Consider the following 17,005-nt stretch of genomic DNA (forward strand, 5'->3'; position numbering starts at 1 on the left):
TGAATGCAATAAGTGAGTTTATTTGCAGGTTATACAATGCAGCAATAGGCACAAACCAGTAAGCATGTTTGTACAATAAGCAAGCAGAGTGCAGACAGAGCAAGGCTTGAATAAGGCAGCCTTATCTTGATGATTTTGGGGGGGTTAGACTTTTGTTTCCAATCGTTGATGATATTTTAGTAAAATGCTAAAATTCCTGAGTATTCAGTTTATTCATTCAAACCTGATCCTAACCTGTGCAGAACAGGTTAGGCACAGACATGGGCTGATACTCGGAGTTGCTCCGGATCTGAAAACAGGAATTTTAGGAGGGTTCTTTATCATGGCAAGAAAGGACAGTCGTTATCAATACAAAATAAAAAGTGGAAGGTGTTGTTGTGATGTTCTCAAAGACAAAAACTGATCTAGATCCAGGTATCCTTCTGGATCTCGAGATTCTGCTTTCAGGTGAGCTTTGCTTTTTCTTTCATTTTAAAAATAATCTACACAAAGAAAACCTCCACCACCTGCAAGCAACCGTTACTTTCACTGTCATCAGGTCAGGCCATTGTGTTCTTTTATAATGTGTTTGAAAACAGCCCATTTTTGTTCTTTAGACACCAGAATAACACGTGAAGAAGCAGCTATCTGGTCATCTATTTGAGTTTTGCTTTAATTTGACATGTGAGCTCTGCTTGGCTTTGAGGAAATTAGAAAACTGACAGGTATAATGGAGGTGAGCAGAAAGCTCCAGGCCGAGGGCTCCGGGGACTCTAAAGGGGTTAATACACCCATGCAGGTGAGATCTCACCTGATGATAAAGATGATAAAGAGGTTCTGAATAAAATAAAATTTAAAAATCAGTGCATAGAGCACATTTGTTTAGTTTCTCTGTCGACTAATTGCATTGATTAGCGAATAATGGCTGATTTGGCATTTTTCTGAATTTTAAAATGAGAGTGAGAGATGTTGGATCTCCCTATAAAAAGCTGAGCTATGCAGAAGCTCATAATATTGTATACCCTGCTAAAAAGAATAAAGGAAGATTAGCTTCAGACACAATCAGCCTGAGAAGCAAACGTCAGAGAGGAAAAGCCTCGTTGTAGCCGTCTGGTTAGGACGAGGCGGGGGCCTTTTTCCTCATCACCCGCCTCTGTCTGACGACTGGAGCCCCAGCAGCGCCAGTGTTGGGGTTGGTGCTGGTGCTGGTGTTAGGGTTCGGGTTGGTGTTGGCGTTGGTGTTGGTGCTGGCGCTGGAGCTGGAGCTGGTTGCGCGGCTGGTTTTGACCTCATCAATGAAAGTTTCTATGGCGGTGAACTTATCGGTCAGATCGCCCAGACGAGTCTTGAGGGCGTTGAACTCTTTGAAGAGGTCGTCTAAGGCCTCAGACAGCGGCTGGATCCTGAACACAGTGAAGACAATTCAAATCAAACACACAAGCAAAGCTTTAGTTTCCTCTTCATCCTGTGCTGTTCGCCACACACATAACTTTCACTTTTTGCTGTTCGAATGATCCGTTTGACTCACTAAAAGTCTTTTTTGGTCACGCATGTGATCCTCGCTGCAGTTAGTGTCCCTGTCCTAGTTTAAAAGTCTTTTTCTTGCAGGTTTTACCTGACGTGTAATTTATGTTCATGTCTAGTTACCCAGAAATATAGGCTACAAAATCTTCTTTCTTTATACTCCTGTTGCAAACTGCACCCTCTCTTCTCTCATTGTGGGTGGGTGTGTTCCTTAATGTAGACATTTGTAAACCATGTATGAAAGTGACCAACAGTCCAAGATCAATAACAACATCACAACATCAAACTGTGGGTTAAAGTAAGATGACAAACACGGCATCAAACCATAAAAAACTGAACTGAAAGAATTTATGTAAGAAAAATGAGAATTTGAGAGAGAAACATGCAGCTGTGCTTATGTAAGTTCTGGACCACAGTCTCGTCTGCTGAGCTGCGGTGAGCGGCAGGAAGCTGCAGAGTTCCCCTCTGGAAAACTGGAGCTCGTTTCGGTCAGTTTCTATTTTGATGTTTAAATTGCAGTTTGAGCTGCAGCTTCCTCTGACGACATCGGCCGCAGAGCGTACCCAGTAAACCCCCCGACTTCATTTTCAGCCCGACGGCTAAACCACATTCCTGTGGTGCCTCTCAGAGACTGTTTCACCTCACTGACGGGGAAGAGTTCGTTCGTTCGTTTTACACTCTTCTGTTACTGTCATGGATTTATGCAGTGAGAAAAGATCTAAATATATGCTTTCTATTTCAGCCTCTGTTTGTCTTGATGACAGCTTTGCACACAGTTGTCAGTGTACCGGCCAGCTTCATGAGCTCGTGCTGGATTTCTGGACTTCTTTGTGCACCTATCAGCTGTGCAAATGGCAAAATTCAGCTACTGCATTAGTCGTATTATGGCAGGAACACTCAGCTAAAAGGAACACAGTAGATCTGAACTGTAAGGCACGTCAGAGGTTTGTTTGTGTGCCGTGGGATTTTGTGACATCATAAACGAATAAATGAGACCCTCTCTCATACCTGGCGTAGTCCGGCAGGAGAGACTGGTGGTCATTCTGCAGGAGCCCTTTCATCTGGCTGATGATGTCGAACCGCCAGTTGTCCAGAACCTCGGTCAGGTTGGCCACATTGCGCATGTTCACCCTGTCAGCTGGGACAGAAAGTCACAGCACACACTTCACTGTTAATTTTCAGCCATCTTCACTTTCTAACGATTAGTGAGAACACACCATAATAAGCCCCAGAGGTCCTGTTTACTGCAAAATAAATTCAGATTCAAGGAAACTCCTTTTTGAGCCTCTTAAAGGAATATTTCATATTTTAAGACACAAGCTTGGAACCTGCATTTACTGATTTAACAGGCAGGATTTCTCTGAGCAGTGTGATCTTTCACCTCTAGCTTTGACCTCATCATGATGGGCCCTGAACTTGACCTTTGACCCAGAGTAAACAGAGAGTAATCTGGGTGCTCACAGCCTTCCTTGTAGTTCCATTCGTCGGTGGCTTTGGACGCCGGGCGTCGCCTCTGGGCCAGCACCGTCACGGCAGAGACAGTCAGTACCAGCAGCAGCACGCTCAGCTTGGAGGCCATGATCGCACTCGCACCTGCAGGCAGAAGCAGCAGATGATCTGATGATGAAGAAGAGTAATTTCAGTCCATCTCAGTCCCACTTTGATCCCTCAATTTTAACATTATCACCCTGTTAAATCGATGAATAACTGTTGTCCACCCCAGCGCAGAGGTTGAAACATATTTAACCCAAAACATGATGGTTACATAAATCCAACCAAGTTAAAATGGAAATACTGAACAGATCTCAGCCCTCTGTAGTCTCATCAGCGTTGCCATCATTAGAAGCATCCTGTCTCAGAGACTAGCACACTGATCTGTTACTGCGAGGTTGGTCTCTTTACAATCACGCCACGAAAAGTCTTCAGTTTTACGGTATTAGCTTCTTTCTCAATAAGTGAATTTAAAGTCCTTCTCCAACACACCGTCTTGAATAATCAGGCCCCGTGTGGTCTTAAAGACCTCGTTCTACCATCTTATCCTAACAGAGCACTTGAAGCTGAACTGGGGCCAGAGCCTCCAGCTGGGTGAAATTTCTGATCAGACAGTTCTGATAAACATGCTGGTTGTCTTGTGCGAACTTGTTTTTATCATCTGTTGAACACCTCAGTTGTTCGTCAGTCCTCTGCCTGAGCACATCCTCTCTTATAAACAGTGTAGGAAGTGACTGCGAGGCTTCTCACAGGTCCTCTCAGAGGTCCCACTGTGACACTGTCCTCTTTACTCCGGCTCTACATAAAGTTTAGGGTTCAATTTAAAAATCTGGTGATCACACACAGAGTTATTGATGACGAGAACTTCTACAGCCATAAATAAGTCCTGGATCTCTGAGGTCAGCTGATCAGTGCTGGTTAAGGACAAAAGCAGACGTGCGTTTGAGGTTGTGGAACTGTTGTTACACTTTCAGAAAAACACTTTTAGTTTTTTAACCTTTTTTTATCTCATAAAACATTTTTTTAATTTTGCTCCTGTAAAGCAGTTTATTTACATATAAACTTTAAACTTTTGGGCCCAGTAGGCAGACACACTCTCTACTTTTAAGATTGGACTTTCTTTTTAGATAAAGCATACAGTTAGAGCTGGATCACGTAACCCTGACTTTGCCCTAATTATGTTTTTCATGTCCCTCTTATTAGCATGTTTTTTTCTACAGATATGTAGACATATGAAAAGTTACTGTTTATCATTAACTGACTGGAGCCTTTCTCTGTGGCGTTGTTGTTGCCTGTATGCTTTCAGAATCAGAATACTTTATTGATCCCAGAGGAAATTATGCTTTTTATGGGTTCTCCTGGGACACTGGTTCCTGCCCAGTCAAAAAACATCCATGTTAGGGTTAACTGGTGATTCTAAGCTAGCTGTTAGTGTGAATAAGAGTGTGAATGATTACCTGTCTCTCTGAGTTGGCCCTGTGATAGATTGGCGACTTGTCCCAGCTGCTCTCTGTTACTATAAAGCTTTAAATGCCACTCTGTTCCTCTAGAATAAACAGTTGCGTTACTTTTCATTAGTTCCTAACATATAAATACAGTGCTCAAACAGAGGATTCGGTATCCTCTAAACATTCACTTTCAGAGATTTCCCACCTACTTTGGCCCCTGTATATTGCCTTAGAGGGTTTTTTTACAACTATAGTTCGTTTACTCTGGTCCAAATCAGTTGATCAGTTTGTAAACTGTTTTTCCTGATTTTGTTTCTTTTCACACAGAAAAATCCAAGCGAACTCCAATCGAGCCAAAATGCATCCCTACAAACCACGTATCGAATCTTCAGTCTGCTGATTGGCCAGATGTGTCTGAGGCGGGAGCAACAAAAGTCAATACAGGAAGAAGATGCTGCACTCTCAAATGTTGGAGAGCACAGAGAATTAACATTCATTTCACGGATAGTTGCCACCCCTTACAGTTCAGATCGAAGTCAGATCACTTTCACACGTTAAACAAACCATCTCCTCCAAAGCGTTTCAGTGCAGTTGTGTTGCTCCATTCACACCTGCACAAATAAACAGGTGTGAACAGGCTAAACACAGCAGGTCTCCCTCAGAACAGAAGCCCCGCCCACATTCTGTTTATGAGGAGCAGCTAATCAAAAGAAAGCTGGCTTAAAGGGGGAGGAGCTAAAACTGGGTCAGACAGAGGATGAAGTGAGGGGCCCCAGTACGAGATAAAGAAGGATTATTTTGAACTGTGACTCATGCAAAGCTGCTCTAAAAATTGAAAATGAGAAGAACGGGTCCTTTCGAATCTTCCCCTTGTGTTTCTTTGTCTTATTTAAATCATTTAAATGTTGACATGTGTCCCACTTGTCTCTTTTAATCCTTGTTTATTGCCTGCCTTGCTTTGCTTATTTGCTGGCTTTACATGCAGACACTGCTTTTTTTTTACACCTCGTTTTTTATTGAGCACTTTAAATAATTTTGCTGTGTAAATATTGATTCTTTGACTGGGTGATTGATTGATTTAGAAATAATTGGCAACAATAGTTTAACGAAGGCACTCTAGCAATTTAATTGAATCACCAGCAAACCACCAACGGCTCAGCATCACACCCAAACGACTCAGACATGTCGATAGGTTTGGTTGTTTGCATGACATTAAAATAATTGAATCGTATATTCAAGCTGCTTCTTTGTGCTCAGCCTTATGAAATGCAGATTGCCTCCTGCTGAACTGCACAATATCTGTCTGGAAACATTGCTCTGTACAGCTGAAGCGAATTTGCTCTAGAGATTTGATTATTCCTCAGCACTGTGTAAGGCCTTGTGTGGCTTTACTACCACTGTGGCTATCAGTCCTAATAAAGCAGAGAAAGGAAATCTAACTTCTGGGTGTACAAACTTCTAAGTCTTACGGGCTTGTCAGGGGTGGAACATAGGAAGAAGCCCCAGGGCGATAAACTCTCAGCTCCTGCAGTCAGCTCGCATTAAAAAGCGAGTCCGAGCCCGAGTCAGAGTGCCGATGCACAAACCATACCTGACAGAGCGACTTAGAGGAGAGCTGCAGAGACACGCCGAGTAGAGACTACCTCAGCAGCTTTGTGTTTGTCCCGCACATGCCTGCAAAAATACACAGAGGCAGCAGCAGACTATACAGCCGGTCTTCCTGCACACGTGTGTTTAAACAGAAATAAACCTGCCGTTAAGCTCAAAGTGAAGCGGACGGGGCTTGAAGCCATTTCAAGGATAATTCTGGTTCATTTCAACCAGCGATGTTTTCCATTGCTGCCTCTGTTTTGGCTCTCTCTGAGAAGACCTGTTGGATAACAAAGTTTTTTTGTTTTACAGCTGTAGTTGTCTTTTGAAAATACGTGTCTGTACTTATCATTTGAGTCTCTTTTGAATCATTCATAAACATAGCATCCCGGGGAGTTCGTAGTCAAGCAATAACTTCTAGTGCTGAAAAATGATCAAGTGCCAAGAAACTGCAGTTCCTCCCACGTTCACCAGGGGCTCCAGCAGTGAGTCAGTCCCCATAGACTCCCATGTAAACATGTTTACAGTCTGATACAGAAACTGCTGTTCTGAGCGAACTGAAGTGGTTTTCATGTCTTCTTCATGAGGCTGTGGGACAGGAAGCTTTACTGTTTACTTTACCGCTTTGTGCACAAAATTACCAGATGAATGATTTTCTGCAGCATTAATTTGTGTTATTTGCAACAGTTTTGCATTTTACGGTTAGAATTTTTAATTTCAGTCTAATTTTTATAAATTTTTTTTCATTTTAATTTTTATACGTAACCTGTAAAATGTTCCCTTTTTGGCTGAGCATCATCAGAGCTTGAAGCAGAAACCTTAACAGACAAAGCTGATAACTGTTCTCTCCAGCAGGAGTTTTGGTTTTAGAAAGACCGGCTCTGTTGAACTTCTGATGACCTGTTAAACAAACTACGTTTGTGCCTTTGGAGCATTTTTAATGAAATAACCTGAACAATAATATGGCTGCTGTCTGAGCTCCAGTTTTGGTGAAATCCTAGGATTTTATTTGGATGATGTTAGCATTTATTAACAGCTATCTGTGTCTGTGTGATGCTCCCATACAAATTATAAATACTTCTTATATGTACAGTCTGTGGATCCATCCTTTACATACAGTCTGTGCACAAAAAGCAAAAAGTTTCCAAATTGTTAAAATTAGAGGGCAGACCAATTTTTCTTGACCATCAACAGTAATGAGCGATTCTAGTCTCACGTTTCAGGTTTTCAGAATGGATCGCAAAACTATCCCATCAGTTTAAAATCACTGGTTTTTGGACTGTCGAAGGAAACCAGAGGCCCTAGAGTAACTCCACACAAACTCCAAATAAAGGCAACATACTCTGCACATATTATACATAATCATAAAAATCACCAGCAGGACTCATAATTAATGGCCTGTTGTTGAGCGATGCCAAAATATGCTTTCCAAAACCTTTATTGATTTTTGTACTTGCACATTGGAGCACCATCCAGCGATAATAAGAAGAACTGCATCTTTAAATAAACTCTGTGTCATCAGAGGGGAAAAAACACTTATATAACCAATGTTTTTATTAACTATGACCCAGTCTTTCTCCATCTTTGAGCTGCCCAATCATAGCCACACAGACTGAGTGCCTTCAGTACAACAGTTCCTTAAGTTACCTTGAAATTTCTCTGAAGGTCTACCAGATTATTTTCATGCAAACCCATCACTTACTTAGGACTCAAACATATCCTTAAACCAATGGAACACACTTGACCACCCATAGTGAAAGTATACACACTCCCACAGGATCCAAAGAAGATAAACAACACACACAAACAAACACATCTTTTTGCCTTCGTCTCTGCTGCAGTTTTTCTCCTCAACATCATTTTAACCCACCAAAATCTCATCAGCTCCAACCAGTCTCAATCTGGGAACCATGAAATAAGTTTGGCCTCGCAGTGAAGAAAGTCACATGGAAACATTCCCAACAGTTTTTCAATATTAAAACGGCAGATGCCAGATTTATGTACATGCTCTGCATTAATAAAGAACCTCAGTCAGGTGCATCTCAAGTATGCATTAGACTTATGGAGCTCGAGCTTTCATGCAGCACAAATACAATAAGTGTTTTCTTGCCAAGCAAAGTAGCAATGCAACAGTTTTTAACAAAATAACGCTGAACCAGCAAGCTATAAAATAAATGTCAGTTAATGATGGATATTTCTGCACATACCTGCTAATGTTAATATGTACCTGTTGTTTTGCAGCTCCTCTGCTGCAGATCTTTTCACTCGTCCCAACAGAAGTGAGTGACAGGCATGCAAGAAGTGCAGAAAGTACCAGAAGGAGAGAACGCGAGCATAAAACACACCCCTGCTACACACAAGCATGCATGCACATGCATATAAACACTAAAAAAAAAACTCTTCACGTTCTGAAACTCTCTCACACACAGTCAGCATCAAACCTTTCCTCCGTCATTATGGAGGCCCGGTGGTCAGCACACTGTGGTTTGGGTTTGAGGCGACACTCCAGGTTTCATCTGTTTTAGCCACTGTTTGGTGAGTATATTTCCTTCTCCTGAATCCTTCAGCTATGAGATCATCTGTGGATTTTACCAGCCTGTGCTTGTGCTTTGCTGCAGGATAAGAAGGAAAGAGAAAAACAGAGAGAGTTTAAGAGAGACAAAACTAGAGACATTAAGTTATAAACGTGTAGAAGAACAGCCCTACAAAGCACAGGCCCAGGAGCACAAAGGAACAGAGATCCCTGGTCAGTGATGATTTCTTGCTGATAAGGAAATCACAAAGAGACAAAACACCAACAGATAGATAGAAAATTTAAAAGTGAAGCAAAATAAAACAAAAGTTATAAAACAAAAGTTACAAAACCAAGTTAAACAAAGAAAAAAGACATTCAAAATTCTTTAAAAGAGATTTAAAGAAACTCATAAAGAGAAGAAAGTAATTAAAGACAAACAAATAAAAAACACACAAAAAACACATGCAAAACCAATGCAAGCGTGAAGACAATGACTGCAAAGTCACACTAAAGACCACAAAGAGACTCAAATCTATTAACGAAGAAGAAACTTAAAGACAGTAGGAAAGTTTTATATTTTCTACGGGACGGTGACTGTCTTTGTCCAACAAGTAAATAAAGGTTCTAGAAAAAAAATAAGTTCAAACTGTAAGGTGATTGGTTGTTACATACGCCAGGCAAACGTCCCTTTCCGCTCTCCTCCGTTGCTAAGTAACAGCTCCTATGCTCTCCGTGCTTCGGAAAGCACAGCTAGCTAAATGCTGCGACCCAGATTTTGAGAAAACCCGAAGCCACAAGTAGTGTGTGTTTGATGAGAGTGCAGATTTGAAGCAATGACCGCTATAAAAGACGGAGAGTACACGGCTACGATCTACAAACTGGTGAGAATATAGCCAATTAGTTAGGGTTCTTAGCTTGTTGAGCTAGCAGCTACACAGCGTGAACCAAACTCCATTCACAAATCGTTTATTTTAGTGTCTCATCCTTAATGAAGTACTTATACAAGACTAATTATATTTTTCTAGAATTGAGATGCAATTTCCGTAAATTCGGCTTAAGTTTAAACTCATAACAAACATACAGAAAATGTCAACTGCAGTGTTTGAAGGTTTGTAACGGTAGTTAATCTTTGAAGTTCTCATCACTATAGTCCCTGTAATTTACTACAAGTGATTGGATAAAGGGAACGAGCGTTAATCAGTCAAGCTGTTCACAATAAATATGTGTCTGCGTTGTAGATTAAAGATGGTCAGTATGTGGATGCCATTCACATCCTGAACGGGCAGCTCCAAAAACACACCAAGGTAAGTCTGCCAATCTTCAAGGGGAGAAAGGAGCTATGCAACCCGTGATGTAAGACTTATAGAAACAGTAATCCTCTCTCTCTTCCTGTCTCTACTCAACAGTGCACACACAGAGCTCTGAAACATTACAACTTGATTTTCTTGTTTGTTTGTTACATGGGCTTTTTTTGGTGTGAAAAGCTATTGCATACATGTTTGTCCAAATACAGCAATTAATGGGGCTCATTTTCAAGACTTCTTTGTTGGATCCATACGATTAATTTTATTATAGTGTCTTGTCATTGATCTGAATTGCTTTACTGTTACTGTGATTACTATATTACTTTGGGTAGTAAATTATTAGCTCCCTCATCTGAGACACTGCTAATTTGTTCTGCTCTCAGTACGTTACTTTGATTATGACTGAAATTAACTGGCTACATCTTTCTTTTTAAATTAGCACATTGTCAGTGCATTTTTGCATACTGCACCTCGGTAAATCTGGCGCACTTTCAGTTGTAGGGATTACTGAACTGCTGCGAGACATCATTTCAGCTTTGTTCTTTCTTAATTTTTATTTATTGAGATCTTAAAACGGAAACAATTTTTAAAATACAGCAAAGAAAATCTTAAAATGCAGCAGGAACCCTGGTGGGCTGAGGATGTCTGCATTTTGTGCTCAGACATCCTCAGGTGAGGTGTGTGTTTTTCTCTACAGATGTGCCTCAGCTGGTCACTCTCTCTTCCTTTCACCTGTGTCTTAGTCCAGGGCGGCGCTGTCTCTGCTTGGTTTCTGCTACTATCACATCCAGGACTTCACCAACGCCGCCGAGTGCTACGAACAGCTCACGCAGCTGCACCCGGAGGTGGAGGAGTACAAAGTGTACTACGCCCAGTCCCTGTACAAAGCTGGTGCTTATCCCGAGGCCACCAAGGCTTCATTTGCACTCGACAACCCCAGCAGCCAAACCAAGGTACAACACACACACACACTGAGCCCAGCTGTGTGTGCATGTGTGTGTCATTTAAATAAATAAACGAAGAGCTGGAAGTGTTGTGGTCCAGGTGTTTCATCATTGCATCAAATTTGGCAGTTTATGAACAATTCCACTTTATTTGTATAGAATTTTTTTAACACCATCTGTTAGACGATCTCCATCACGAGGAGCATTTGTTCACCAGACGTGTTCTAGCGAATGCATATGGCCCATAAATGCACAATAAATGAACAAAGGCAACCAAAAATGTTTGTACTTCAGCAACAAGGGCCACACTTTTTATCAAAGTTACAACAAGGTGGCCTGTGCATCAGAGTCAACCCTCTGAACCCCCAAACCAGGAAAAGTGTCATATTTTTACAAAAAAATCACAAAAATAACACCATCAGAGCCAGAAGGTGAAACAGATGTAACAAGAAGCACTCGCAGCGCACAAACCTCCATCAAGGCAGCTCACTCTCTGGGTAATATTTACTCTGAAGAGAATACTGCTGTGTTTTCTATAGATACATTTTATATTCTTTGTTCTTTTAAATCTACTTTAAGAACTTAAAGACTTTAGGAAGTTTGTAGTGCAGTAAAAATTAGATACAGGTATCATGAAAGACGTTTACCTTGATTACACAAAAGAACTCGGTAATGAATTATAGGCACAGATTTGTAAATAACTGGAAATTAATTACTTGAGCTTATTGTGTAATATTGCTACAGTAATATAACTCTGTGTTCCTAACAGCTCGTTCTCTTTCTCCTGACAATACTTTATTTAAAGATATATCACATTGGGGTCAATTTGACAGGAACGCAGATGTGAAATGTAAAAGTGAGGTCAAAGGTCAACCGTGACCTGATGTTTGGATGCAAACTCTAATGTGATATTTAGAATCCTCGTACACCAGAATCATTTCCTAACTGTTACCAATACAAACAAAGGAAGTAGAATTGTAAGCATAATTCTGCAGATAAAAGAGATTTGACAAGTTTGACCATGAAAATGAGGTCAGAGGTCCAAAGTAACGTGATATTTAGAATCCCCACATATCATTCCCTAAATGTCTTTATGTTGTCAGTACGAACAATGGCAATGAGAAACATGGAATTACTTTGACTTTTGGATCCAACTTTTGACCTTGAAGAAAAGGTCAGAGGTCAGATGTGATATTATGTTTATAATGATATTAGACCAATAAATCATGAAGTTGACCTTGACAACCTCGGTGGGTGTAAGCCAAATTTTAATGGATTGTTAACATGACTCCACTTTACACCCATACAAAGTTTTATTAGAATCTACTCAAAAGCTTTCGTGTTTACAGACGGATGCAAATGCTACCAAAAACATAACCTCATTGGCTATTCCGTCATAGATTTTTAACTTTGCAAAGGTCTAATGGAGGGAAAACGGAGCTAAAATGACATTATCTAATTAAATCAAATTCAAAATTTGGTCTGAAGAGATAGTTAGCCTGCTCCCTCCATCTTCCTCCAGGAGATAGTTGAAGAGTCAGTGATAAAGCAGGTTCTGAAATCACCAAATATATACACCACAAGGGTCAACGCCCTCATTGTACCTTCAGTGGCTCTAATATGCTGTTGAAAAGGTGCAGGGTAACAACTTGTAAGTTAATCAGTGCAAATTTTCTTTAGCACCATTATAAATCATTGAATGATAATAAGTCAAGCTACGAGTGTGTGTTTGTGTGTATGAATTTAAAACAGCATCATAAATGCTGTTTTATGTGGCGCGTCTTCCTCACTTGTCCAAGACAAACTTCTGTCAAGGCAGAGAAGGCTAATCTATAATCTATGCCTAATAATGTGGCATTTTGTGAAAATTAATTTAGTCAGCGTGTCACTTTTAAAGCAAAAATAAATTGTTTTCACTAACCAGTCCTGAGAAGCTAAGACTGAGTCGGCTAGGAGCCGTAGTCACGTAACAACAATTCAGCCATTTGTTGGGGCTGAATCTTTTTTTTTATTCCCACACATACTCCCAAATATATTTGACAGGCACAGAAATTATAAGTTTAAATTTGTAAATTTGCAAGAAAAAATCTCCTGATCTCCTATTTGTAAAAAAACCTAAAACCTACAAGAAAAAATTGGAAACATTTATGATGAAAGCTGGTGACAAATTTTCATGTATTTAACTGTAACTGGGTTAGATTTCTCTTGTAAATTTACAAATTTACAACATAAATTTTTGCCGTCCTGTTATGTGAATTATTTTTATTCTGATGGCCCACTCTATCCTCTCTTCCTTTCTACCTGCCTGTGGCCGGTTTGTGACATTATACCTTCAGTGGAGCTAATGCACGATTGTAAAAATTCGAGCAGAGTAAAAATATCATCTAGAGTCTTTGGATGACAGCTTTCATTACAGATTACACTTTGTACTGGCTCTTAATTTTTTTTGGCCCCATATTAAAATTAGCACTTGGCTGCAGTTGCCGTGTCCCTGTTTTACCTTCGGTTTATTGTCTCTCTCTGGCACAGATGGTCAAGCTGCAGGCCTGCATCAAATATTGTGAGGAAGATTATTCCGCTGCCAAGGTGAGGAGCTTTAACACGTCATCTGTTAACACACGATACCATTTCTGTTCAGTATAGCATCAGATTAATCCTTATTATGCGCAGCCAGACACGCCTTCATTAGCGTCACTTTCTGCTGTGTTTTTGTAGTCGCTGTTGGAGCAGCTGCCGCCGGACGACCCGGACTACGTCTACAATATGGGCTGTTTGCTTTACCAGGACGGCAAGTATGAGGAGGCCTGCAGGAAGTTCATGTCCGCCATGCAAGTGCTGGGATACGTGCCAGGTGATCAGTTAAAAAGTTAATGCACTGATCTGAAATCAAAATACAATTTATTTACTGTCACTGGATTGTTTCTGGAAACCCAAAAATATTCACCCGTAACAGCCAATAAGACGACGCTGTCTAAACGCTGGAAGGACGTTCCAGTAACATATCTTCATCTGCTCCGTGCTCAGACTCTATAAAAAAGCATGTTGACCCAAACAGCTCCTCCTGCAGAAATAATCTTGTCCTTCATTTCTTATCGGGAGAATCCACAGTCTGTGGGAGAATATCGGCTGTCTCTGGGTTTTTGTAATCAACTCCTCACTATTTTTTACAGTGGAAAGGGTTTATTTTTCAGGTTAACCGAAAATATTTGCAGATGAGATGAGTTTCTATTTCTGTTAAACAAAAAGAACCAGAACAGAAACAGGACATGACTTGAATTCATCCTAAATTTAAATAAAATTGATTGGGATAAAATGATTGTATATGAAAAGTACACCTCTGGGTTTTTTGTGTCATTTTTTTCTCTTATTTTTCAGCGTTGTCCTACAACATCGCCCTGACTTATTACAGCCTGAAGAACCACAATCAGGCCCTCAAGTATATCGGGGAGATCATAGACCGTGGAATCAAGGAACATCCAGGTAAAAATAGCTGTGATTTTCTCCTCTTTTAGATATTTATTATTTTTAGATCATGTTTTTGATCAGTATGAGGGGTTTTTTTCTGCATACCAGAGCTGAGTGTTGGAATGACGACCGAAGGCATCGACATCCACAGCGTGGGAAACACGCTGGTCCTGCATCAGTCGGCCCTGATCGAAGCCTTTAACCTCAAAGCTGCAATCAATTATGAGCTGAAGAACTGTAAGAACCTCCATTTGTTTCCAACACGTCACTTAGGGAGGTAGTGAGGTGGCAGACGAGCCCGCGTAAAAAACAATATTGATGACAACTGTGGCTGTAAAGTGAACCACAGTCGGTATTCAGACACCAACCACACAAAAGCTGAGGAACATCACAAACCTATCCATGCTGTGTAACCACAGCTTGTTGGCCAATCATAGCTATCTAAATCCTCTGTGAAGACACATGGGTGTGCTGAGAGCTGGTCTTTGGTTTCTGACTAACCTGACGTTAGCGGCTGTTTCTCACTGTTTATGTTATAAAGGATGGACGTGGGTCCTGGGTCTGATAAGAAAAGCCATCATAACAGCTCCTTATTTATTATTGATTCAAATGAGCCAGACTTGTATATTCTCCAGCTTTCTGAAGGTCTTTCAAAGTTCTTATTTGGACAAGAAACAGGAAATGCAGCAAAGATAAGTGTCTGACTGGCAATAGTTTGATTTACTGCCAATGCAGTAAAAGCATAAATGGATAGAAACCATCGGTCATGGATTGGCCTCCCAGGAGCCCGAACCTCAACATTATTGATGCAGAGAATGAAACAAAGAAGAGCTTTGAATGTCCTTCAAAAGCCCTGGAGAATCCTTCCTGAACACCAAGAGAAGAAAGAAACTACAGACGGTTTCCTAAGAGAGTTCAGACTTTCAAGCTCTTCAGAGGTGTACAAACTCTGTTTTTGCTGGAAACACTGGATTTCTGTGTGTCTGCATGTCTTTCAATAAATTGTTGCATCTACTTCCCATTTTCTTTGCAAGATATAAAAAAAATGAGGGGTGGCTCAAAACTTTTGCACATTACTGTAACTTAGTTTACATTTAGCTAAAAAGAATTTTCTTACATGAAAACTTTCCCTAAAGCTGGAGTTTGTAGAGCGTTGGTGTTTTACGAGGGCTGGATGCCTCGACGATATTCAGAGTCACTGCTTCCAGCAGCCATTTGTGGTGTAGCAACAAAAATAGAAAAAAATTATATATTTACCCTGTAGCCTAAAAATATTTTTGCATAGGCCGCAATTATCAAGAAGAGGTCTGTAAAACTGTTTATGCTCGCTGTGGTTTCACATGTGTAAAACCTCACCAGTGCAGAGAAAACAGGGTCTACGACAAGAAACAGATCCAGAAGTCTTCCACTGAGGTGAGTCTGGTGGCCAGTGCTCCTTAATGTTTTACACCTTAAGACATTTTGTGAAAGATGCAACATGTCAACATTCATCAAAAAATACTCTGCAAAGCAATGACTAAATGACAACTGCACACCATATTCTGCTATTCAGAGGATCTGTAATAACATTAACAGAGCTCAAAGTGCAGTTTCAGTCTGTCTGTTAAGCATCAGGTACTACTGTAAGCAAGCTAATGCAAAACTTATGCATGTGATTAAACACACTGAAAAAGCCTTTGAAGAAGGAGCATGTACACTTTTACATTCAATGCTAAAAGTGAGCGTTTAACTTTGTTGGCCAAAAAGGTTAGAACCGAGGGACTCGAACCATAAACCTGTCAGTGTTGATGACCTGGGTCTTTTTCAGTCCTTTGAATTTTTAACTGATGAACGTGTTGGGACTGTGTGTTTTCTTACTTGGCTGCAGGCTCAGTGCTTGCGTCCTAAACCAGGTCACAGCCGTAAAACTTTTCCCTGTTCATAAGAGGAACAGAAACCGATAGAAAGAGATGAAAATCGTCTGCAAGAGAACTTGCAAAGCTTCCTTTAATCTTCAAAAGCAGGGTTGTCGTCCTTTCTTTCTCCACCCTCTGACACATTATCAGACCAAAGCTTTAAAGAACAGTGATCAGAGGACGACATGCAGGAAGGAAGCCCACATCAAACGGCCGGCTCTGTCAGACGGACGGAGAGCCGCGTCACCTGCTGCATGAAACGGATGGAAAGATGAGGTGCTGAACCCAGGCTGCAGGGATGAGCTCAGAAAATTTTTTAGGGGACATCCTGAGCATGTTTTGGCTATTAGACATTTCTTATTAACCTCATCAACACCATTGGTGGTGATTTGATCTCAGGGTCCTGCTGTGTGCGTGTTGAAGTGTGCTTCAGGAAGATATGAACCCCAAATAAGAGCCACCACGTCACCGGAAAACCACTGTGAGAGAGGGTTAGGGTTAGGGTAAACACTCCTAGTTTCAGAAACTAGACGTTACCCTTTAAAACAACTTGCTTAAAGACATGTCAGCCTTACAGGTTTTTGTTAAAAGATTTCCAGCTGGGAGTGCCAAACAGGAGAAAATCATTTTAAAGGGGTAGGTAGAACCTAACACTAAGCCCTCTGGAGGTCAAAAGGCATCACTGGTTACGACAGGAACAAATGTTTTATGGCATAGAAATCATTGGCTTGCCTGGATTCAGACCTCACATTACCTCTCAACCTCTGCACGTCTCAGGTCACCTGATGGGAGGCAACAGTTGCTGTCAAGCTGAGAACGACTGTCAGACAGATTTGTGAAGCTTTGCCAG

The 17,005-nt window shown here is 40.9% G+C and overlaps 2 protein-coding genes across 7 annotated transcripts in view; one reads left to right on the forward strand and one right to left on the reverse strand.

Annotated features, from left to right (window-relative positions):
* si:ch211-76l23.4 (probable basic-leucine zipper transcription factor H) lies at positions 1-9,352 on the reverse strand. 5 transcript variants are annotated; one of them, XM_013269827.3, is made up of 5 exons: positions 9,220-9,352; positions 8,474-8,644; positions 2,965-3,096; positions 2,512-2,641; positions 1-1,382 (listed from the first exon to the last, which is right to left on the reverse strand). In XM_013269827.3, the coding sequence occupies exons 3-5, from the start codon at positions 3,080-3,082 to the stop codon at positions 1,094-1,096; spliced, it is 537 nt and encodes a 178-aa protein (XP_013125281.1). In that variant the 5' UTR covers positions 3,083-3,096; positions 8,474-8,644; positions 9,220-9,352; the 3' UTR covers positions 1-1,093. The 5 variants fall into 5 exon arrangements, with proteins under 5 accessions (XP_013125281.1, XP_013125279.1, XP_013125278.2 ...); XM_013269825.3 differs by lacking the exons at positions 8,474-8,644; positions 9,220-9,352 and adding an exon at positions 8,260-8,402; XM_013269824.3 differs by lacking the exons at positions 8,474-8,644; positions 9,220-9,352 and adding an exon at positions 8,240-8,402 and having other exon boundaries at positions 2,965-3,120.
* Positions 9,286-17,005, forward strand: part of ift70 (intraflagellar transport 70) — a 19,740-nt gene continuing 12,020 nt past the window's right edge. For both annotated transcript variants that reach the window (XM_005469093.4, XM_003442477.5), the window contains exons 1-7: positions 9,286-9,428; positions 9,786-9,851; positions 10,595-10,804; positions 13,325-13,381; positions 13,511-13,646; positions 14,171-14,275; positions 14,369-14,497. In XM_005469093.4, the coding sequence (XP_005469150.1) occupies positions 9,381-9,428; positions 9,786-9,851; positions 10,595-10,804; positions 13,325-13,381; positions 13,511-13,646; positions 14,171-14,275; positions 14,369-14,497 (751 nt within the window). In that variant the 5' untranslated portion in view covers positions 9,286-9,380. The remainder of the gene's footprint in view (positions 9,429-9,785; positions 9,852-10,594; positions 10,805-13,324; positions 13,382-13,510; positions 13,647-14,170; positions 14,276-14,368; positions 14,498-17,005) is intronic.

Source organism: Oreochromis niloticus, linkage group LG4, assembly GCF_001858045.2.
Source record: "Oreochromis niloticus isolate F11D_XX linkage group LG4, O_niloticus_UMD_NMBU, whole genome shotgun sequence".
Classification (NCBI taxonomy): Eukaryota; Metazoa; Chordata; class Actinopteri; order Cichliformes; family Cichlidae; genus Oreochromis; species Oreochromis niloticus.

Excerpts from the sequence above, each read along its gene's own strand:
- si:ch211-76l23.4 (XM_013269824.3), bottom strand. The coding sequence starts at position 8,396 with ATGCTTGTGTGTAGCAGGGGTGTGTTTTATGCTCGCGTTCTCTCCTTC. Across the intron at positions 2,642-2,964 it reads ATGGAACTACAAGGAAGGCT|CTGACAGGGTGAACATGCGC; the intron begins GTGAGCACCCAG and ends TTTCTGTCCCAG. Across the intron at positions 1,383-2,511 it reads CTCCTGCCGGACTACGCCAG|GATCCAGCCGCTGTCTGAGG; the intron begins GTATGAGAGAGG and ends CACTGTGTTCAG.